General features: G+C 42.1%; 1 protein-coding gene across 1 annotated transcript in view; it reads left to right on the forward strand.

The window, feature by feature from the left end:
- The first annotated feature begins 273 nt into the window (after positions 1-273).
- Positions 274-23,051, forward strand: part of POLQ (DNA polymerase theta) — a 55,208-nt gene continuing 32,430 nt past the window's right edge. The window contains exons 1-10 of the mRNA XM_065646733.1: positions 274-493; positions 2,671-2,853; positions 3,978-4,108; positions 5,510-5,666; positions 10,693-10,801; positions 13,423-13,642; positions 15,532-15,676; positions 15,770-15,916; positions 17,726-17,938; positions 22,814-22,956. Coding sequence (XP_065502805.1) covers positions 274-493; positions 2,671-2,853; positions 3,978-4,108; positions 5,510-5,666; positions 10,693-10,801; positions 13,423-13,642; positions 15,532-15,676; positions 15,770-15,916; positions 17,726-17,938; positions 22,814-22,956 — 1,668 coding nt within the window. The remainder of the gene's footprint in view (positions 494-2,670; positions 2,854-3,977; positions 4,109-5,509; positions 5,667-10,692; positions 10,802-13,422; positions 13,643-15,531; positions 15,677-15,769; positions 15,917-17,725; positions 17,939-22,813; positions 22,957-23,051) is intronic.

The following is a 23,051-nucleotide window of genomic DNA, read 5'->3' on the forward strand; positions in this document are numbered from 1 at the left end:
TTAATTAAGAACTGTAATTAGTGTAAAAAGCGAGTTAGCGCCATCACTTTCACCGTACAGATGTAGCGACCCCCGAAGAGTTTTAAGTTACATGGGCGTGCGGGGGTGCCGTGGAGACCCAATTTGCTGCGGGCCCACCCTCCGCACCCCGAGCGCACGGAGGCGGCCATTGCCGGGCAGCTGCCCCGCCGCACGGGGCCGCAGAGCCGCCCAGCGGCCGCTCCGGGCCGCGCAGCCGCGTACTGCGCCGCGCGGGGCGGTGCTGGGATTTGAATGGCGCGGCGGGAAGATGGCGCCGTCACCCCAAACGGCGTCGCCGCAGCCTCGGCCGCGGGGCTCCGCAGCGGCAGCTCGGGCGGCCCGGCCGCCTCCCGCGGCGCGGGGAGGGTGGCCCCGCTCGGCCCCGCCGCTCCCTGCCGGGCTGTGCTGAGCCCCCCGCCCGGCCTCGATCTCTCCCTGCGCGGCAGCGGGAGCCCCGGCACCGGCTCGGCAGGTACCGGCGCAGGAGGGCGCCGCCCTCCCCTCCCTTCCGTTCTCTCGGGCCTGCAGCGCAGCGCAGCGCAGCGCGGGGGTCGGGGTGTGCCGGGGTCGGGGGAGCGGGGCTGCCCGTCTCGGCCCGCGGGCCGCTGTCCCGGGAGGCAGCGCGGCGCTGAGGCGCCTCCCGCCGGCGGTGGGACCGGGCGGGCCCGGGGCGGTGCTGCGCGGGGTTGGGGACCCTCTGAGCCTCTCCGGGCCCGGGGTGAGGGGCGTTTGCGCCCGGGACGGCTCGCTGCCCTGCGGCGGGAGCACCGGCGCTTCGCCCGTGCCTTTCTCCCTTGAGGGCAGTGCGTATGTTAACGAGGGCGGTAGCGAACCAAATACCGCATCGAAGGGTCCGCCTGCCCTGTTCACTGTTTAGCTGAGGAAGGTAAGAAAATGCGCGTTCTATGCACACTTCTGAAGTCGGGCTCGTTTCATCGGATGTCATTTGACAGTGGGCCTTGCTCTCGATTTGGCCTCTAGGTGCTCCCATAATACAACAATCAGTATAGTCTGTATTTGGTGTGTGAGGCAAGGTTTACGTATGTTATTAAATTGATTCAAGAATACAGTAAGCTGATAAAATGTATTGTATCTAGAGGCATCGTTTTAAGTGGTCCTGGTTGGTGCTCTGATACCTGCAAATGCAGATAAGTGTAGTAGGCTTTTTAATATGACATCCTGCCTGTATTTACACGATATTATATAAACATCTTGTGTTACATAAACATCTTGTGGCAAAATGTCATATGAAGTGGTCCTGCTGTCAGCCAGGACTACTTAAAGTGATACTTCTAGAGGTAATACATTTTACCAGCTTACTGTACTCTTGAATCAAGAGAGATATGAAGATGTATGCTGCATCAAGATGTACATAACATCTGAAATCAAGATATTTACATAACATCTTGTCACTATCTCTTCCACAATTTTTTTTGTAACTCTTTAAAACATTTACATCTCTTGGCCTCTTCTCCAGTCATGTCACATCTTTTCCCTGGCGTGATTCTGTTCTGCAAGATACAGTCTGTCAGCTCCTGCAAATGGAGCTGAGCCAGGCAATGTACATATTTCCACAGGACAACTCCTCAAAGATGATTCAGTAAGCAGCACTCCTGTGCCCAACTGGCCCCACATTCTGGAAGAGTTTTCTTTCAGAGAAATCTAATGCCCCGTGCTTTTAACCAACAATGTGTATCTTCCTCATTTTGACTATTTCTTAGCATTTTTCTAGTAGGCAAAAAAGAGGTTAGCGTAGTGGTATATTTCTGTACATAGATCTTTAAGGAGCCCTAAGGCACAAGTTTTCAAACTCACGTTCAATGCTAATCTACAAATGTTCTTCAAACAGCAGAATCACGTAATCCTTAACTCAATCTGTCTTTTACATGTAGTTCATTGGTTTTAACATTAGGAAAGAAGCTTGAGGTACCATCATGCAGTAGAGTCAGTACACAAAATTACTTTTCATCCTGATTTGACTGTATGGGAACTGTGTAGTCATGGGTGATAGGGGAGACTGCTGTGGATCAGAAACATGCTTTCTGTCTCAGATGAGGGAAGGGACAAAAAGGTTGAGCTTTCTTAATGATTTGGAAAAAGAGAGGAGGCAATATCTGTAGCTGGCACAAAATTATTTAGTGCTATAAAGAAATAAGCAGCAAGGAACTTAATTAAGCTAGAGAAACTGGAAATGTGAAGATACTAATTGGTGTTTATAAGCTGAATGTGCAGAGTAGTTTGAGCTGCTTTTTTGGTTTATGTTGGTTTTTTGATTCATTTATTAATCAAGAAAAAAGACTGGGCAGTTCTGTGATCTGTGGGGATTACTGAAGCCTCTATAGAAAGAATTTAAAAAGGAAACAGTTTGGATAAGGATGACATGGCAAATACATTGTAATGCTGTTACATTAATCAGTGCTGAAACTCTGAGTATGTATTTAGTAATGGCTGGATGATGTCAGGAGATAAGAAGTATGGTGAAACATCCGTAGGAAATATTGAAAAATATTAGGAAGATAGTTTCTTGTTACCTTTTCTCATCATACAGGAGCTTGTAGAGAAGTTTGACTTCTAGGTATATAACCCAAGTGACCTCAGATTGAAGGATGATACTTGACTTCTTAATTTTGTTATTTTCTCCTCCGAAAGGGCAATATCAGCGGGTAAATGTTCCTGAAGACCAAGCAGACAAGTTGCTCCTTGCAAGCTGGGGTCTTCCCAAAGCAGTTCTGGAGAAATACCACAGCCTGGGAGTAGTACAGATGTTTGAATGGCAAGCAGAATGCCTAATGCTTGGACAAGTTCTGGAAGGGAAGAACCTAGTTTACTCAGGTATGCAAACATCTGACAAAACCAGTCCCCCCTAACTTTCCCAGTGCCATTTACAAGAACACATTGGTGCTGAAGGGTGCTGTTCTGGCAGATAAAAAGGTCAAGTTCCTCTTTTTTTGTGAAGAGACTCCATTAAGACCTGTCCCATTGCTGTACCTCAGACCTGGCTTGATGGACTCCTTTTCAGATGGGAGGAGAGACATTTTTCCCCACTTTCTCTGTTAATTGTCCTTTAGAAACTGATAATTAGTCAGTTAATGATGAGACTCTCTTTTTTTATTACAGGCTATGTCAACCAGGAACTGAATGATAACAGAAATGTTACATATAAATACCTTTGAAAATTTTATTTACTATTGAATTTTTTCAGTCCCTTTATCATTTCTCTTCTCCTAGTGTATGGGGGGGCTGGGTGCAGAAGGAGAAGTAGGACTGGTGGACCAGAAATCTGTGGGAAATGATAGCTTGCGTGTCTGCTCTCCATGGGAAGAAAGTACTAAAACAGCACTGGGAGAATGAAGGGCTTAGAAGAGGGGCGGGTGATTTTCTTAGACTTGGATTTGAGTTGTATTTACTTGGTTCCAGACGACTTTGGGCCTGATTGCTGGGTAGTGGGTATATTGGGTGCCCCTGGTATGTGGCATCTCCTCCATGGTTTTATGTGGATGGTAGACGGCAAACAGCAATGCTCACCAAACAGCAGGAGTTGATATATTTATGGACTAGGTCAGTAAGGCAGTGGCTGAGCTCTTCTGTCCAACTGAGAGACTGTATTGCGTGTTTTTTCTGTTTGTTCCTTTGCGTTTTTTCCCCCTTGCTGACCTCTGAGCTGCTGTTGCTTTCGGAACAGAAATGAGAACACAAGCCTTGGCAGTACAATGGAGGAGACTAGAAGAGAAATAATTTGCAGTCTTCTTGACCCTTTATGGGGTTAACTGCAAACAGGGTTGTTGCTGTGGGAGAGTGGTTGAAGAGCCCTGCTCCAAGTTATGCGGTAACTGCTTTCTATGCTAGTTTATGATGAGCACTCTCATATTTTTTTTTAAATCTTTAAAAATTAATTTAAAAAACCCCACCAAAACCCAAACACAACAACTTTTTTTTTTTTTTAACCTTCCCCTCAGCTCCTACCAGTGCTGGAAAGACTCTTGTTGCAGAATTGCTCATTTTGAAGCGAGTCCTGGAGACTCGTAAGAAAGCTCTTCTCATCCTTCCCTTTGTCTCCGTGGCCAAGGAGAAAAAATGTTATCTGCAGGTAAGTAGCATTCGAGGAGGACAAATGTTTGAGTTGTAGTTGTTGGGTCACATTTTTTTAACAGTTAGAGTTTTTGCATTTATTTGAGGAAAAAAAAATAATTGCAGAGTTGTTTCAGAAAGGATTTGTAGATAATTTAAAATTTGCTTTCGTTATAAGTTGGAGATTAAAAAATGAAAGTTTTAACCAAAAAGGGAAACTTGGAAAAATTTTAAGGAGTTGATTAAAATATTTTATTTCAGCTTTGACTTTTAAGGCATTGTTACTTGCATTTATTCACAGATTTTATAATATACAAACTTTAAAGCAATTTTCTAATTAGAGATTGTATCTGAAAAACTACAATAAGAAGGTGTCAACATAATCTGAAAGAATATAAGGATATTTTAGCTTTCCTTAGGGTGTTCCACCATTATTTTGTGCCTTTGGTTTCACTTTGACTTTGCTGGAAATTTGTTCTGACAGAATGTGATTATGTCTTGGCTTCCTCACCCCAGCTATTTAAAAGCAAAATTACCGTATGAACAGTCTTTTTAAAATAAAAATATTTTTTTCTTGAAAGACTTTTCATATCACACACTTTTTCCACTAGCCAATATGTCAAAGTAAAAACAACTTCTGAAAACAAACACAAAACCAGCCATTTTTGTTATTGTTTCTGACATTTTGGGTGTTACTAAACCGAGATGGTATTTTAACCTTGCAAATTGCTAGGAAATGCTACAATCTGAGTGCAAAACTACTTTGTAGTGATTGATAACGGAGACATGCTTTTGCTTTAATCTTGTAAATCTGGAGGATTACTGATGTGTTCTGCAACTCCTGGCCTCAGGTTTGGTTGTGGCTGCACATACTTGAAATCATATGGTATCCTACCCAGCTGGTTCAAACATTTGTACCTTTTGTTAATGCAACGTGAAATGTGCTGAAGTGCTGGCACGGCAGTAACAAGCCGTGGAAGAAAGGAAGCAGTTCTTGACTTTCAGTGGGAGATGTGACATCTTTGTGTTTGGGGTTCTACTTTTGGATTTTGCCCAGGATTTCTCAGCAGCAAGGCTTCTTTCCACATAATCGACTGGTATTATAAACTGTTGCACTGTGTGTTCTCTAGCCTTCTTAATAGTAAATGTTTTTATACGAAAATGTGGTCCCCGTCTCTTACTTATGTACGCTTTATCATGCAATGTGTTCTGTGTGGCTTCTGCTTTGGAAATAAAAAATGATAGTGGAAAAAAAAAAGTAGCAGTATGTGGCTGAGCTATGGCTTTAATCTGATTAATTTGCATTATAAGTACTATAAATTGTGGTTGTAGGATGCAGCCTTTTATGTGATTCCAGCAGGTGTTGGTCAGAATTCAGGGTTGTAACCTTGGCATGACATTCTGTGTCCTTGGAAAACAGGCGCTGTTTCAGGAGGTGGATGTGAGAGTTGAAGGCTACATGGGAAGCATGGTTCCTGCTGGACGTTTCTCTGCCCTGGATGTTGCTGTCTGCACCATTGAGAAAGCCAACGGTCTAATCAATAGGCTAATAGAAGAGAATAAAATGGACTCACTGGGTAAAACACTAAGTCTTGAGCATTGCGGGGATGAGGTTTATTACATGCTCTGAGTACATGTGAAATCATGGGATACTTTGTACCTGCTCAGTTCTGTATGGGACAGACATGCCATATAAGAAAATTGAGCAATTTTTCTTCCTCCAGAGCACTTCTGATTTGGATTTAGGAGGGCAGTCAGGACTATTCTATGTAGCTCAACAGCTGGGGTGAGTAGGTAGAAGCTGCAGGTTTTAGTTTATGGATGACAATCCATGGACAGTGTTTGGCTGCAATAAGCAGTGATTCCCATAGCTAGAAAATGTCTTCTAGTTAATGACTTTGAGTTAAAGGTCTGGGATATGTTTGAGTTCAAGAATGTATGCATGCTTATTTGTTTTGGACAGAGATTGTGGCATTTGTGGTTGATCTTCACTTAGCTCAAGGAACAGCAGGAATTGTATTTGGTGCTCATCTGTGTCCAGATGAGTGGAATGAATATATAGAGCACCTCTGGGTAGGCATGGTGACTGGGAGGGCTGTGACATTCATTTCTTGCTTGTAGTTTGCTCAAAAGCCCTCTGTCTTTGTAATGTAGACTTCTGGGTCACCATGGCCCTGATGGCCACTAGATAATGGTAGTGTTCACTTAGTGTTTGGGTGGAGATACAAAACCTGAAGAAGCCCTATGCTTCCAGGGCATGCTTGGAGATAGATGTGTTTTCCTAGCCTGTTTGTTCTCTTTGTTTCCCTGCTCAGTAAAGCTATAACCAGTTATATTTTGTACTGTAATCCCTCCCATCTTCGCTGTGGCTTGTAACATAGCTGATGGCTATTTTAAGAATATAAATATCAAACTACTCTGAGACCTCTACTTATGAAAACTGCTGTTCCATGTGCATCTGGTGTCTTAATGTTCTGCAGCATTGTTTACCCGAAATGTTTCTTAAACGCGAGAGAGAATAAGGGAAATAAAGCCTTGGAGTTTGGTTTTTTTTCAGAGTGTGAGATCATGGGATAACACATTCACACCTGGATCTATAGGGGCTTTAGACTGCCAGTAGGCTGGAGGATGAGCGGATGACTGTGTTCGTTCAGAATTTTAAGCTCATCCAAATTGAGGCTCCTGCAGTCCAGCCTGACTCTTGAATGTATACCTTCATCCCTTCCCTTGCAAGAGAAATGGCGATCATGCCATTAGTTATTTCAATATATAGCTGCTTACTTTAGGGGGGTTTTGTTTGTTTTAAACAGGATTCAGTTCACCACACTGTATGAGCTGTGTTGCCAGCATAAGGCAGAGAGCAGGGTCATGATGTCCATATTTATGTTGGCTTGGGTGCCTTGGAAGCATACTCAATATACTAAAATGTATTATTTAATGATATCTTTCAGAAGCCAGAGATATGCCAAATCTCTTTGGTTGTGACCTCCATTCCATCCTTACATTTTGTTGTGCTGTCTAAGATGAGTGTATCTGAGAAAAGTCATATAAGTATAACCAGCCAAGTGATTACAAGATTAGAGTTTGAATATGTGTCCTCAAGACTGATACCTCCTTAAAGCAGGTTTTTCTTTCACCATTTGAAAACACCTCTGCTGCAGCCCTCTATTTCTCTTGTGCCCCAGTATGACTGTATAACTGAAATAAGGGTATTTTTTTCCTTTATATGCTTATTTGAAATGAATTTTTGGAATTAAATTTGAGTTTAAAAATAGTCTTTAAAGTAAGAAATGGACAATTTTTCCATTTGGAGATACATCTTCGTAAAAGCTGCAAAATATAGGCATGAGCTGAAAATGCCAGTTTAACTGTCACTTAAAAAAAGCTTGTCTGAAACCGCAATATTGTACCTCATTTTCTAATTAATTCTAAATTTAGACCAGTTCGTAATTAGGATGTTTTTTCTTTTGAGATGAGTTATTGGGAGATGACTGCAATTCTGGCTCGATTCCATCTCAAGCTTGAGCTGTTCCTTTGTTGATGTGAACCCCCTGCTGATAGCTCATGTAACTTTTGGAAATTGTTGAGAGAAAACTCATATCCTCTGCCTGGCAGAGCTCTCTTTGCTGTATGAAGCAGTTAAAAGCAATTTCGTGTTGCTAATTATTATATAATATGTGTCAGTTTAGAGCACCCAGGTACACAGGAGATGATATTCCTCTTGTTCAGACTCTTGATACTGATGCTAAAGAAAGGAAAGTGGATTAGAGAAGAATCTACTGCTTTCTCGAAGTGTCAGCTGGGAATGGATTTGTAAAGTGCTGTTGTGATACTTAACTTGTTTCTTTTCTTAAATTTAAACTTGAAATTTAAAAAATTACTAGTTTCATTGTATTAAAAAATCAAATCCTCCCTGCCTCTCATTCAGAACTCTTTAGTTTTAAAGAGGATGTGGACTTAAAGCACCCAAGTTATTCTGAAGTAAATACGTATGATAGATCTCAGGTACTTTTTAGTAGGTTTTTTTCAGCAGTCTTCTTCACCTAACTTGCAGACAGAAAGAGGAGACTGAGGTTAGCCTCATTTTCAGTAGCGATGCAGTATGACAAAATTCTCGCCCCAGTTGCACTCCTGAGCGTGTTGCTGAGTAGAAAATATCATTGCATGCTGGGACCTGTAGTCCTCCTTGGCTGCAATTCTGTTTTAAGATGAGGGTAGCTTTGTGAAAAATACTGGTTGCCTGATTGCTCCTGCTGTGTTATCCCAGTGGGTGTGTTGTGAGTGCTGCCTGAAGAGAGGAGAGCGCGGCGCCTGCGTGACAGTCAGGTCTCACCAGCTTGCAGGCTGCCAGGGCAATACAGTACATGGGCTTAGCACAGGTTTAAATATGTATTATAGCTGAGTAGCAGATAGTGGCATTCCCTGTGCTTTGGCCTGCAGGTACCAGTTCTGTGCTTCGTTGCAGGAAGCAAAATGTGCTGCTGCTTGGCACAAAGACTGGAAAGGTAACTTGTATGAATTTTATTTTGATGGATATCTGATTACACTGCCCTGTCTCAGCTGCTGGAAGAATTCAGACAGACTGTTGTATGGGGAAGCAGGAAGAAGTTTTTTCTGGTAGCTGAATAAAAATGTATTTGGTGACCAATGAATTACCATTTTTTACAAGCGAACACAGAATAGAGGAAGTACAGGCAGATAGAGGAGCTGATGGGTGGGAGTTTGTAAAAGAGGCTGATGAAGCAGTGCAACACTCTTTTCTAACTTAAGTGACTTGAAACAGAAGCGGGGAGAAAACAGACGGAGAGAGAAGGAACATATGTAGGAAGGAGAGAAAAAAAATGAGAAGGAAAAATAGCATTGAAACAGATAATATAAGGTCACATTTGCCCTTAAGCTCCTGCTATTTTAGTTGTACCAGGAAGATATTACATAGCTGCACCAAAGTGGAAAAAAAAATCCACAGCAGCAGAACTAATGAAGACTGGTGTCCTCTGTGCTCTACTTTTTTTGTTTAACCTTGCTTCAGCCTCCTCTGTGACCCTGTCAGCTGGCCAGAAAGAGTACAGACTGCTGCTAGTGGGGATGTGTGCAGGAAGTGCACTGGATGGCTGAGTTGTTGTGGCTCTGTGTTTTCTCCTCAGGGGAGACTCTAATCTGGTCTGTTGTCTCCAGCTGTGGATATTCAGAAAGCTTTTTAGACATTATTCTTTTCAGTATTCTACACTTCTTACAAATTTGATGGAGGTGGCTCATAGATTAAAAAGTCACTTGCAGGGAGTAGGATGACAACAGAGCAATCATGTAATGATTTTTTTCATTAGAAAGCCAAAGCTAAATAGTAGAGCTCATTCAAGTTTGGTTAGTGGGAAAAGATACAACAGGAAGCAGGCTATGCCAGTGTAATTACATCTGCTCTGGTTTTTTTTTTTTCTGACATTACCGTATTAATAAGGAGTGATGTTTTTAACTAAGACAGTGATGTCAACAAAGCTTTTGATGAGTTTATTTGGGTGCTAGAATGTTCCTTTCCAGATACCCTGGATCATAGAATACCATACCAGGTTGGAAGAGAGCACAAGGATCATGTCGTCCCGACTTTCTTGGCAAACGCAGAGTCTAGACAAGATGCCCCAGCACCCTGTCCAGCTGAATCTTAAAAGTGTCCAATGTTGGGGAATCCACCACTTCCCTGAGGAGATTATTCCAATAGCTGATTGTTCTTATAGTGGAATATTTCCCTCTTGTGTCCAATTGGAACGTCCCAAGGAGTAACTTGTACCCATTGCCCCTCATCTTTTCCACGTGACTCCTTGTAAAAAGAGAGTCTCCATCTTCTTTGTCGCGCTCTTCAAATACTGGTACATGGTGATAAGGTCTCCCCTAAGCCTCCTTTTCTCAAGGCTGAACAAGCCCAGATCTCTCACCATTTCCTCAAATGGTGGCTTTCCAGTCTTTGATCATCTTTGTGGCCCTTCTCTGGACCTTCTCCAGCCTGTCCACAACTTATTTGTGTAGCGGGGACCAAAACTGAACAGTGTTCCAGGTGTGGCCTGACAAGCACTGAGTAGAGTGGGATAATGACATCCTTGTCTCTGCTGGTGATGCCCTTGCTAATGCAGCTCAGCATCCTGTTGGCTTTCTTTGCCGCAGCAGCTCACTGTTCACTCATACTGAGCTGCTTGTCCACCAGGACCCCCAGGTCCCTTTCCACAGAGCTGCTCCCCAGCCAGGTAGATCCCAGCCTGTGCTGCACTTCTGGATTATGTTTTCCCACATGCAAGACCTTACACTGTTACAGTATAGATGCTGCAATACTGTTTCGTGTGGTGGCCAGACTAACAACTCAGCCTATTTATTTTTATTTTTGAAAAGCTGATTGTGTGTGTGTGATGTTGTGGGGGATGTGAAATGTCATGACATTGGTCACGATTTGTCTCTCAGAAGGATCAGTGACAGAAGGAAGCCATAGTGGTGTTGGAAAGCACAGCTGGATTTACGAATATAATTTTCAGTTCATCATGTGGAATATGAAAGGATTGAGGCTATCTGTTCTTAGTTTGGAGTTTTGACAGACATAACCTGAGTGCTTCTCTTTATCAGGAGTGGTGGTTGTGGATGAGTTGCACATGCTGGGAGACTCTCATCGAGGATATCTGCTGGAACTCCTTCTGACCAAAGTTATATATGTTACAGAGAAGGTTGCAAAACGGTGGGTAGACCAGGATGTTTGTCTTTTGATGCTAAATTATGGTAGCTCTAAATATTTTGTTCTATGGGCAACTGGAAATTTGGGTTACCTCTAGGGTTTTTATGAGGGTGATGACCTAGACTATTTTGGTTATTAAGGTCTCATCACACTACCTCTCAGAGGCCTGCTGTTGTAGTCAAAACCTCTTTTCCTCATGGTTTTCAATTTGTGTGCTACCATGGGATTCATTCCCTCAGGAAAAGAAATAAGGCTGAAGCTTTCATTTACTTTTTTAGCCTATTTAAATTTTTTTAAAACTTTGATTTTTGATTTTTTTTTTTTTTTTTTTTTTTTAAATCCTAGCAGACTTGCCCTGCTTAATTTTGCAGTGTTTCATGGAACAGGGTGTTTATGCTACTGAAATGTTCAGGTATTGTGGAAGACTGGGCGTGCTGTTAACTTGTCAATGGCGAATTGATCAGAAGACAGGATGTGCCAATAGCCTACTTGGTTAGCATTGGTCAGGGTGACCTGTGGTTTTCCTTATAACATGTGATAGCCCGGTGGTTGCATGGTTTCTTGGCTGTAGCACAACTGATTGGACACTGGGGAACAGATTAGATGTTTCAGAAGAATTTTAGAGGCTTTTAAGAATTCATTATCTAGATCCCCAGCACCAAACTGTCCAGTGGCACCATAGTGCTTGAAACAGACAAAGGCAGATGGAGGAGATGTTGTATTGATCTTCTTAATCTTTATTGGTGGTGCTGAGAGAAGAGTCAAAATCAACTGTTCCCTCAGCACCAGAAGCCAGATTTTGCCAGTTTGCTGCTTCCTGTCTTGTGAGTCAGACCAGTGCTGGGCTAAGCACAGGCTACCTCTTCAGTCCTGAGGGAAGTGCTGTTTCTACATTGGCTTTCCACTGGACATTTTAGCCATGTTTCCAGGATCCAGCAGTGTTCTGGGTTTAATCACCTCTGACTTTTTCTGATATTCTCCCTATAAGTCCTGGAAGCCAGTATCAGAGCAGCATGAGTGGCGTTGCCACTCCTTTTACCTTGGCTTATCATGCAGCTGCAGCACAGGTGGAGGTCCACTCTCTGCTTTCCTCCCTTGCATTGAAGAAGGAGGAAAGAAGCAACATTTGTCAGGGAAAAGGGGACAGATGCATCAAGGAATGTTCCTGGGAAGACACAGTACTTCAGCCTTCACCATATGGGCGCTAGGGCCTAGATTCTCCATCTCTCCATCCTAGTCAGTTTGACAGTTGCTGACATGAAGGAGGTGGCTGCTGTTTTTGTTTTGGAATCCACTTGAGATTCCTGGAGTTGAAGACCACATTTTCTTTCAAATGTCCTCCCAAGTCTGCCATGCTTTTTTTCCTATTATTTAATGGGAGGCCCTTGATCCAGATCCTTTCAACACTATCCAGCCTGACCAATTATCAGAATGACCAGTGCTTTGAATAGCTTTTTAAGTGGTTAGCTGGGTGTCCCACTGAAGTATAAGGCTGTGTCTTTGCATCAAGAGAATGTTCTCTGATGGCCATTGCCAGCGTGGGTGCCCTCACTTCTCTGTGAGACTTTTGCACCCCCAGCCAAAATTCTGCAGCAGATTTTTCTCCTCCCCAGTCAAAGAGTGTGTGGTGGAGCTGGAACTTTTTTAATCCTCGAAGGTCAAAAGTTGCTTTAGGGGGAAAAATCTGCAACCTAGATGGCGGAGCTGTACTAGCAAATGCTTGAAGAGCTTGGATAATAGAGTCTGCCTCTCCACATCTTCCTTATTTCTGTCTCATCAGTGACCAGCCTTTTTTACTCCAGCTTCTAGGTAGTCTTGTTTCCTCTATCTTGTCTTTGCCAAGATTACCAGGATCTTCTAGGAAGGTTCAGGCTGTTTCTGAGCTCACGTTGATTTGTCAGACCTTTTTATTTTTTAAAGTGTCAATTTGTGTCTCAGTGCAATGCAAATGAGTAGTTTTCCAAATGGAGGCTTAGGAGCATTAAAAAACCCCTATTGTGTGGATGTAAAAGTCTGAATTAAAATATACATTTGGGTATCTAAATTAACGGTTTGCCTTTTCAGGTCTGTTAAGAGTCCATTACTTCTTACTGCCTTTAGTGGAAGCTGCTGTTTAGCACTTTGAGAACTGAAGCTGTTTTCTTCTTTGCTGAACTAAGGACTTTGGTTCCCAGCTCTAGGAAGATGTGTGTCTAGTATTATTTGTCTTGAAATTGAAACAAATGGAAGTGTTTTAAGAAAGGCATTTAAGCTTAGAAAAACTGCAGTGGAGACTGAACCATTCCTTTATTTCCATGTTTTTGTTAATGGCAAAGAAATACTTGATTTATTTGTTTGTTTTCAGTTTCTCCAAATATGCAGTCAGTTTATGGCTGTTGTACCTAAAGAAGCTTAAAGTTGAGGTTCAAAGTGATAAAAAGTCGAATTATCTTGTTATCAATGCATAACCTGACATTGTGTTTGCTAGGAGCACAGTATGGGTTATTTCTTTGTCAAGAAGTTGAAAAAAAATACCTTTGCACTTTAGACACTGGAAGTAGATTGAGTTAGTTTCTCTAAACCCTGTTTTCCAGAAGAGTAGCCTGTGTTCTCACTAACTTGCGTTTTCTTTTAACCACTTCCAGACAGGCGAAGATGACCAGTCCCAGTTTTGGTGGGATACAGATAGTTGGCATGAGTGCTACCCTCCCTAACTTGGGGCTCCTAGCCTCATGGTTAGATGCAGAGCTATACTGCACGGATTTTCGCCCTGTACCCCTCAAGGAGTGGGTAAAAATTGGCAGCAACATTTATGACTCCTCCATGAATTTAGTGCGAGAATTCCAGCCCAAGCTTCAACTGAAGGTAACAAAACTCTGAGCAGCGGTTTTGGGATAACACCTTTTGTACAGCTAAAGTTAAAAAGATAGCTACTGGTATGATTTTTTTTTTTTTTTAATAGATAACATTCCCGACTTTGTTGTTTACATCATAGATTGTATGCTTGAACTGAGCACAATTTTTTTTTTTGTCTTCTATTGATTTAAACAAAAACCAAACGAAAACACACTGATATGTTGAAGTTTCTTGAATCTGACTTGAAGACAAAGTTGACTTTGCAGTTATCTTGTTTCTGAGCACTTGATAGGTATAAAGAGTTTAATTCTTCCCTTACCCACCACCCTATCTTGTGTCCTGGAATCTACTTCACTTTCATAACTGAAGCTGTTTCCTGGTTAGGCCAAGGAATTTGCATTAATTGTTGGGAGAATGTATTTGCATTAAAATCTGGTATTGAACCTGCTGATGCTAAACTGCTCAATGATCTAATTTTGTCTGTGATCAAAAGGCAGATATCCATCTTGATTCTTCTGAATCTATTTTCAATTTTTAGTCCTTTTGCACACTTGAAAAGGATATGAAAAGTTAAGGGTAATGTACTATAATGATTTGGAAGAACCAAATGGATAGGAATGGCAAATTTGCACTTTCTACTTGTAGGTTCCTTTTCTGTGGAGTCTTTGAAGGGTGAATTCTCTCCCCGGTCCTTTCAACCACTCTGTGTAGTACTACTGTAGTAGTTGGACAGTATGGCCTGAATACCAGCAGTATTTTGGAGCATTTTGCGCCCAGTTCTCATTGTGCGCAAACATTCTGTTGTCAGTAGCATGGTACCACAGCAAAGAAAGAAAAAGGATCCTTGAAACAAAGTTCAATTTTTTTGACAAGAATATCTGAAAGCTTGCTTCTGTGTGGTCATATCGAGAAGATGATGTTATATCTCCTTTTCTGGATATTTTTAAGTAGTTGCTCTGGGTAGGTACTAAATTAAGTGAAGGAACTAAACTGGGCTTATGACTCAGCAGTTAAGGGAGTTGGCTTATTTTATAAGACCAGGTGATCCTCTTGGGCTAGAAATCCGTCACTGTATATTCAGTCTTCTGTGCCTAAAACTGGATGAGGAAAGGGAACTCTATGACATTACCACTTCTGCTGAATTTGACTGGATCCTTACCAAGCTTTTGATGTGTATATGCAGTTTCTGCCATTGGTCCCCTGCTTTCATTTGCATTTCAGTGCTTTTTATTTCTCACTATACACCTGCCTTTTTTCTCTTCCTCCTTTGGCTTGCTTGCTGGAAGAGAATCTGGCTTAGCCAACCAAAACAGATCAGTTGCAGGAACTCTCTTAGGATCTCAAAATGAAAAAGGCAAGCTGTAAACAGTAGGGTTTTGTATGCACATCCATTTAAGTATCCATAAAAGCCTTCCACTGTGCTCTGATCGCCTGCAGTCTTTGGTCAGCAGTGCTTCCTGGGTGCATCTTGCTGGGGATGCTCAGATAACTACATCTCATGCTTTTAGTCTGGACATCCTAGTTGATAAGTTTTCCTTATTTGTTTTCACTTGAGGCTCTTCCTAGTTCTTCCCCACTGCTGTCAGCCATAACATGGAGATTGCAGTGGTATTTTGTGTACCATGTTGCCTTCAGTCAGAAACAGATTTATGAAAGCAAGATGTCAAACCTTAAATTTACTCATAGGTAGATCTAGGGCTGTCCTCAACAGTGTGGTCATTCTAGTGCTTGGGCTTCCTAAAGCAAGACAGAAACTAACAGAACAGTGCTCTGTCTTCTTTGTTTGCTCCTCTTTCTGACTTGAAGTAGAAGATTCCTACTGTGACACAGAAGAGTGATGGCATTTACAAACCCCATTCAGTGTGAGAGTGCATTGAAAATATTTTGTCTCAATTCAGGGAGATGAAGACCATGTTGTGAGCCTGTGTTATGAGACTGTTTGTGAAGGCCATTCAGTCCTGCTTTTCTGTCCATCCAAGAACTGGTGTGAGAAGCTAGCAGACATCATTGCCAGGGAATTCTACAGTTTGCAACAGTCTGAGAGTAAGAGAAAAGTAATTAATAGAAGACTGTAATATGCACACTGCCTTTAATGAAAATTAATTTTAATAAAAACTATAAAAATATTTTCTCAAGGTTCTTCAAAAAACTCAGCCCTTGCCCCAGTTGTTGTGGACAGAGAAGGGATCAATGAGGTTCTGGATCAGCTAAAGCGTTCTATCTCAGGCCTGGACTCTGTGCTCCAACGTACTTTGCCATGGGGAGTGGCATTTCATCATGCAGGTATTCCTGAATATCTTGGTCTTGAATTCTCTAAATCATATGGGTTCTTTTTGCTGTAGTTACCAGCAATTTACCAGTTGCTTTTTGAAGCCCTCTGTAGTTTATGACTGAATTAAAATGCCTCGAGAATCTCACAGTTAGAGGTAAAACCTGAATTCTTTTATTGTGGCTGAAGAGTTTAATTCACTAACTGTTACAAATCTTCTCTTTGTTGTATTATATAAAAGCAATTTTTAAAACACACCTTTGGTGTGTGTGTGTGTGTGTGTGTGTGAAATGCCCGAAAAATTAGCTGATTTGCCGCCCAAGCGTTTTCAGGTTGTCCCTAAAGCTGCCAGAGTGTTTCAGAGCAATTTTCCTCAACTTAATAGTGAAATAGATGAGTAAATAGAAGAAATATAACAAATATAACAATGAAAATAAAAATTAAAAGAGCATGTGCTGCGGATGCTCCTGGCTACATCTTTTGTTTCTTATTTAAGTAAGTAATAGTGTATGTCACCTGTTGATCCACTGAGGGAAAGGACTGACTCGAGAAGAGAGAACTGTAGCTATGGTATTGAATATGTAGGGGGAATAATTCCAAATGTTTTTAGAGTGTGGATTTCTTTCTCAGGAACAAAATTGGCCTGAAGCCTATAAGGAAATGTAGAAAGATACCCTCTGTAACTTAGAATGCAAATGATGAAGAAGGATTCCAGGGTCAGGATGGCAAATGACTAAATCCTAGTTCCCTACTGTGCTTGTTACATCCAGTTTTCTTTTTATTTTATTTCTTTACTTATTTACTTGCAATGTGTGTAGATATGTAGTGAATAGTTGTTCATCTTGCTACAACACATACAAGCACTATAGAAAAGCTAGTTAATAACTGTTACTGTCAGTTGAATAATGAAAACTTAACGGTGAGATTTTGCTTTGCTTAAGGTTCAGAAGAAGTTAACTGAGGTAGTGTTGCGACTCGAGTTCCTAACACTGAATGGCGAACGTACATTTAAGTTTGTTTGTTCTTCCCCTTGTTTGACAGTATTGCAGAATCACAGAATGTTAGGGTTGGAAGGGACCTCAGAAGATCACCTAGTCCAATCCCCCCGCCAGAGCAGGAACACCCAGATGAGGTCACACAGGAAAGTGTCCAGGCGGGTGTTGAATGTCTCCAGAGAAGGAGACTCCACAACCCCCCTGGGCAGCCTGTTCCAGGCTCTGTCACCCTCACTGAGAAGAAGTTTCTTCTCATATTTAAGTGGAACCTCCTGTGTTCCAGTTTGCACCCATTGCCCCTTGTCTTATCATTGGTTGTCACCGAGAAGAGCCTGGCTCCATCCTCCTGACACCCACCCTTTACATATTTATAAACATTAATGAGGTCACCCCTCAGTCTCCTCTTCTCCAAGCTAAAGAGCCCCAGCTCCCTCAGCCTTTCCTCATAAGGGAGATGCTCCACTCCCTTCATCATCTTTGTTGCCCTGCGCTGGACTCTCTCCAGCAGTTCCCTGTCCTTCTTGAACTGAGGGGCCCAGAACTGGACACAATATTCCAGATGAGGTCTCACCAGGGCAGAGTAGAGGGGAAGGAGAACCTCTCTCGACCTACTAACCACCCCCCTTCTAGTGCACCCCAGGATGCCATTGGCCTTCTTGGCCACAAGGGCACAGGGCTGGCTCATGGTCATCCTGCTGTCCACCAGGACCCCCAGGTCCCTTTCCCCTACACTGCTCTCTAAGAGGTCATTCCCCAACCTATACTATACCATTAGCTCTTAAATTCAGTTTCACCATTACTGGGTTTGTAAAAGTCGTCTCTCCTCAGGTCTTACTTCTGATGAACGGGACATCATTGAAGGAGCCTTTCGCCAAGGCTTGATTAGAGTCCTAGCAGCAACCTCCACGCTCTCGTCTGGAGTGAATTTGCCTGCACGCCGAGTAATTATACGAACTCCCATGTTTTGTGGCAAACTGCTGGACATGCTCACTTACAAGCAGATGGCTGGAAGGGCTGGCAGGAAAGGAGTAGACACAGAGGGTAAGCAGAGGCTTTATTAACATTCTCTAAGAATGGCGTTCACCTGATTAAATCCAGGGCAGTGCTTTGCAATTAGTGGCTAATCATGATGAATTCCTTTGGTATTCAGTATGATTAAGTTAATCAAGATGAATTTGTTTGGTATTAATGGAGTAGAAATTGTAATTCCCAGGGGATTCTTTTCACTGCATGAGACGTACTTGGGTATTTACATGTCAGTTACCTCAAGAACAGGCTATTTTCTCCTTTGAATTCTTGTTAAATTCTAAGGTTCAGTTCATTTGCCTTAATTTTGTGATCCCTGGTCAGTTTACTAAAGTGTTTACAATTTCAGTGAGAAAATTTACAGTAAACTCATTGGACAGACCTAAAATGTAAAAAGTGTTTAAAGTCTACAACCACAATTTGACAAACTTCTGTTTTCTGAAGTTTTGATTTGGATTTGTTAAACTTTCATTAAACTTAACCATAACTTTTATGGATCTTGAATGTAGTAATGCAACAGAGAGACAGGGAAATATGAACAGTAGTTCATACATAATATGGTGTCTTCATGTGTACAGCAGCACTGATGATCCTCGTGGGTCCCTTCCAACTCAGGGCATTCTATGATTCTATTCTATGATTGATGTTTGACAAAATAATCCTGCCTGTTTTTTAAATTCGCAATGGAAATTTATCTTTATGGATGATGTTTGGAAGAATTGGATTATACAAATATAAAACCAGAATAGAAAATAAGTTCAACAGAAGCAGGAAATGGGGTTTGCCCTACTGATGGTTTGATTGGTGCTTGCTGGATCCCTATGTAAGCAGACTCTTCTTACATTTAACTTTCTATTTTTGCCAGAGTAGCATAGCAACAGGACGCTTTACGACCTGTTTCTCTGTGAGATATCCCTATGTGTTAAAGAAAAGGGCAGCTGCATGCTGTATTTTGAAATTTTCCAGGTTTCGTCACTTGAGTGTAGCTGGCAGGTGTAAAATTACATTATTCCTTGATGTTTCTTTTTTTTCTTCTTCTTCAAGTTACAATAATTAGGAACCTTTTTTGACAGTTTTGATGTGACTATGTTTTGCACAGTAAGCAGTTGATTTTATGCTGATGAGCTTCATGAATGTACCATTTTTTTTCGACTCCACAGAGTCTTTTGGATGAGAACATAAAGCTGCATTACCAGCTGCTACTCTTTCATAGAGTAGGGAGAGTAGAGGACAGCAACTTCAGCTGGAAAAAACACCTCGTGTGGATATGAAATTCAGCTGACAGAAGATAAATGCTGTTGGGTTGATTTCCTCCCCCTCACCCCCAAACACTGTAGTATTGCATTATCTCAGGTTTTGATTGTGTTTTGTTGTTGTTGTTTTGGGTTTTTTTCCTGATTTGATGGAAATTTAAAAACATAATTTTAGAAAATGGAATTGGATTATTTTTGCATTCATGAAAACTGTCGTGTTCCCAAGATGAAATAGCTAAAGCTGTTCAATATTGCTGAATAAAACCTAGAAATATAATAGGGCCTTTTTTTTTTTTTGCTTTCAATGGAGTTTTATGCCTAGATAGCCAGAGTCTTCTGGTGTTTGTCTAGTCTGATGCTAACCTTCAAAGTTCTTTTCAACTTTCCTTTACGGTACTTGTTGGCTATCGGTCTCGTGCCGGTATTTAGCCTTAGATGGAGTTTACCACCCGCTTTGGGCTGCATTCCCAAGCAACCCGACTCCGAGAAGCCCCGGGCCCGGCGCGCCGGGGGGGCGCTACCGGCCTCACACCGTCCGTGGGCTGCGGCCTCGATCACAAGGCTTGAACTCTCTCTTCAAAGTGTGTACTATCAGCAAGTTTGCTGATGACACCAAACTGGGAGGAGTGGCTGACACGCCAGAGGGCTGTGCTGCCATCCAGCGAGATCTGGACAGGCTAGAGAGCTGGGCGGGGAAAAATTTAATGAAATATAACAAGGGAAAATGTAGAGTCTTGCATCTGGGCAGGAACAACCCCAGGTTCCAGTATAGGTTGGGGAATGACCTATTAGAGAGCAGTGCAGGGAAAGGGACCTGGGGCTCCTGGTGCACAGCAGGATGACCATGAGCCAGCCCTGTGCCCTTGTGGCCAAGAAGGCCAATGGCATCCTGGGGTGTATTAGAAGGGGGGTGGTTAGTAGGTCGAGAGAGGTTCTCCTTCCCCTCTACTCTGCCCTGGTGAGACCTCATCTGGAATATTGTGTCCAGTTCTGGGCCCCTCAGTTCAAGAAGGACAGGGAACTGCTGGAGAGAGTCCAGCGCAGGGCAACAAAGATGATTAAGGGAGAGGAGCATCTCCCTTATGAGGAAAGGCTGAGGGAGCTGGGTCTCTTTAGCTTGGAGAAGAGGAGACTGAGGGGTGACCTCATCAATGTTTATAAATATATAAAGAGTGGGTGTCAGGAGGATGGAGCCAGGCTCTTCTCGGTGACAGCCAACAGTAAGACAAGGGGTAATGGGTTCAAGCTGGAACACAAGAGGTTCCACTTAAATTTGAGAAGAAACTTCTTCTCAGTCAGGGTGACGGAACACTGGAACAGGCTGCCCAGGGGGGTTGTGGAGTCTCCTTCTCTGGAGACATTCAAAACCCGCCTGGACGCCTTCCTGTGTAGCCTCACCTAGGTGTTTCTGCCCTGGCAGGAGGATTGGACTAGATGATCTTTCGAGGTCCCTTCCAATCCCTAACATTCTGTGTGATTCTGTGTGATTCTGTGTAACCTGGACTTCCCCTCTCATCTGAAATGTTCAATAAGGGATCTTAGAACAGCTTAGTTTCTTTTTATTTTTTTTCCCTTGTTTGCTAGGCTGCAGTTATTTGCTTTAAGTTTTCAGGGGAATCTTGGGAAAGGGTTTCCCCCAAGTCTTGAGCAACTGACAGGTAATGTAGAGCCAAGTGGATACCCATCTTCTGTTAGATTTATTACACTGAAGAGTCAAAGATATCAGAGGGAACTGCAGGTTACATCAGAACCCGAACATGAAATGAGTGAATGTTCTTTATTGCTAAAATCAAAATAAGCTTTGCTTTGACAAAACAATGCTTACAGGCAGTTTATCTTTGGTACTCTCAGCTCTGGCAAACGTGCACAGTCAACAGATGTCAAAAGTTTCACACATCCTCTGAGCATGTCTTTCATCCTGTAATTCATTTGTGTTATCACGTTTAAGTGGTTACTCACCTATACTGCATTTGCAATATTTATTATCATAGGGTCATAGAATCATTTCAGTTGGAAGAGACCCTCAGGATCATTGAGTCCAACCATAACCTAACCTAACTCTAGCACTAAATCATGTCCCTAAGAACCTCGTCTAAAACGCCTTTTAAACACCTCCAGGAATGGTGACTCCACCACTTCCCTAGGCAGCCTGTTCCAATGCCTGACAATCCTTTCCGTGAAGAATTTTTTCCTAATATCCAATCTAAACCTCTCCTGCCGCAACTTGGGGCCATTTCCTCTTGTCTTAACACTTGCTAATTGGGAGAAGAGACCAACACCCTCCATGCTACAGCCTCCTTTCAGGTAGTTGCAGACAGCAATAAGGTCTCCCCTCAGTCTCCTTTTCTCCAGGCTAAACAGCCCCAGTTCCCTCAACCGCTCCTCAGGAGCTCCAGGCCCCTCACCAGCTTTGTCACCCTCCTCTCAACTTTCTCTAGTACTTCAAGAGAGAGTTCATTCTGTTCATTAAATTTCAGTGCAGTTGTGTTTTCATTACCTCTGAATTTGCTAATTACTGTAGCATTACCATGGCTATGGTTTTATCATAACTTAACATTCCTATGATCTTACTAAGATACCCACTACCAAAATTACCTTGGGCGTCCAGACTATGTGCGCTTAAATCTTAACAAGTTATCATAAACTTACCATGATATTTACCGTCCAGCTAATTCAAATCTAATGCTCTCTCCTTAGTCAAAGGCAAGCTTGTCCTATGCATAATTAATTTATCTTGTGCCAACTGGCAAAACTTCTAACTAGCTGTGTCTCCCAGGGACCTAGTTTCTCTGCAATAGCTTTGTTGAAAAAAAATCTCCTTTATGTGACCACTGCATTTTCCATGGGTAGTCTATTATCTCATCAAAGGAACTGGCCCATTATTTTTATTGTTTCATGGCTCTGGGACCTATTTTTGTCTCACACAGAATTTCAGTAGATAGAGATTAACAATGTCTGACAGAGAATTTTAAGGTAAGGTATATTTAGATGTACTTTGAGTGGAACTATTCACAATACTTAAGATTTTGTGTGTATATATATATTTATGCATATATGAAAATGCAGAGAATGTGTAGTTACTTAGATTAATAACTTTGGGTTTCTGAATTACTTCAGTAGATGTGTTACTTCATTTTGGGAGTGGAAGATGGTTGACTTAACACAAACTGTCGAAGTGCTGTGCAGCTTTTATGTTTTGTTCTTGCTTTTGAGAATCTTTTCAGTTTAGTGATGTAGTGCAGAAGAAAAATTGATGTCATTGTGTATTATAGTTCCAGTCAATTCCAGAACAAGAAGCAATAGGGGTTCAGCAGGAAAGCACATGCAGAGAGAAGCTATGGAAGCTCTTTAGCTGATTTGGCAAGACTCTGACCAGCCTAATGTAACTTTGAAGTTTGTTCTGCTCTGAGCTTTTAGTTAAGTATTATGTGTCTGTGGAGTTCTTACATAGCAATGGATATACACTGTTTAAGGTTGCAAAGGTGTTTTTTTTTTTTTTTAATCTAGCTTTTTCAGAAATACCTACAGTTTTCCATTCCAATAATTTGTCCTTGATGAATTGTTACTATTACAGTGCTGAGATGCGATAATAAGGTCATTACTTTTTTTCTTTTTTTTTTCTTTTTCTTTCCTAAAGGTGAGAGCATTTTAGTTTGCAAGCCCTCAGAAAGATCAAAAGGAACTGCTCTTCTTCAAGGATCTCTCAAGCCTGTTTGCAGTTGTTTGCTTAGAAGAGAAGGGGAAGGTGTTGCTTCTAGCATGAAAAGAGCAATACTTGAGGTACAGGACACGTGGAGAGGAATTAGAACTGTGCTTGCACTCTTGTAGGATGGTTTATTTTGTGATACCATCAAATGTTTTCTGTGCACTTTCTT

This window comes from Caloenas nicobarica, chromosome 1, assembly GCF_036013445.1.
Source record: "Caloenas nicobarica isolate bCalNic1 chromosome 1, bCalNic1.hap1, whole genome shotgun sequence".
Taxonomy (NCBI): domain Eukaryota; kingdom Metazoa; phylum Chordata; class Aves; order Columbiformes; family Columbidae; genus Caloenas; species Caloenas nicobarica.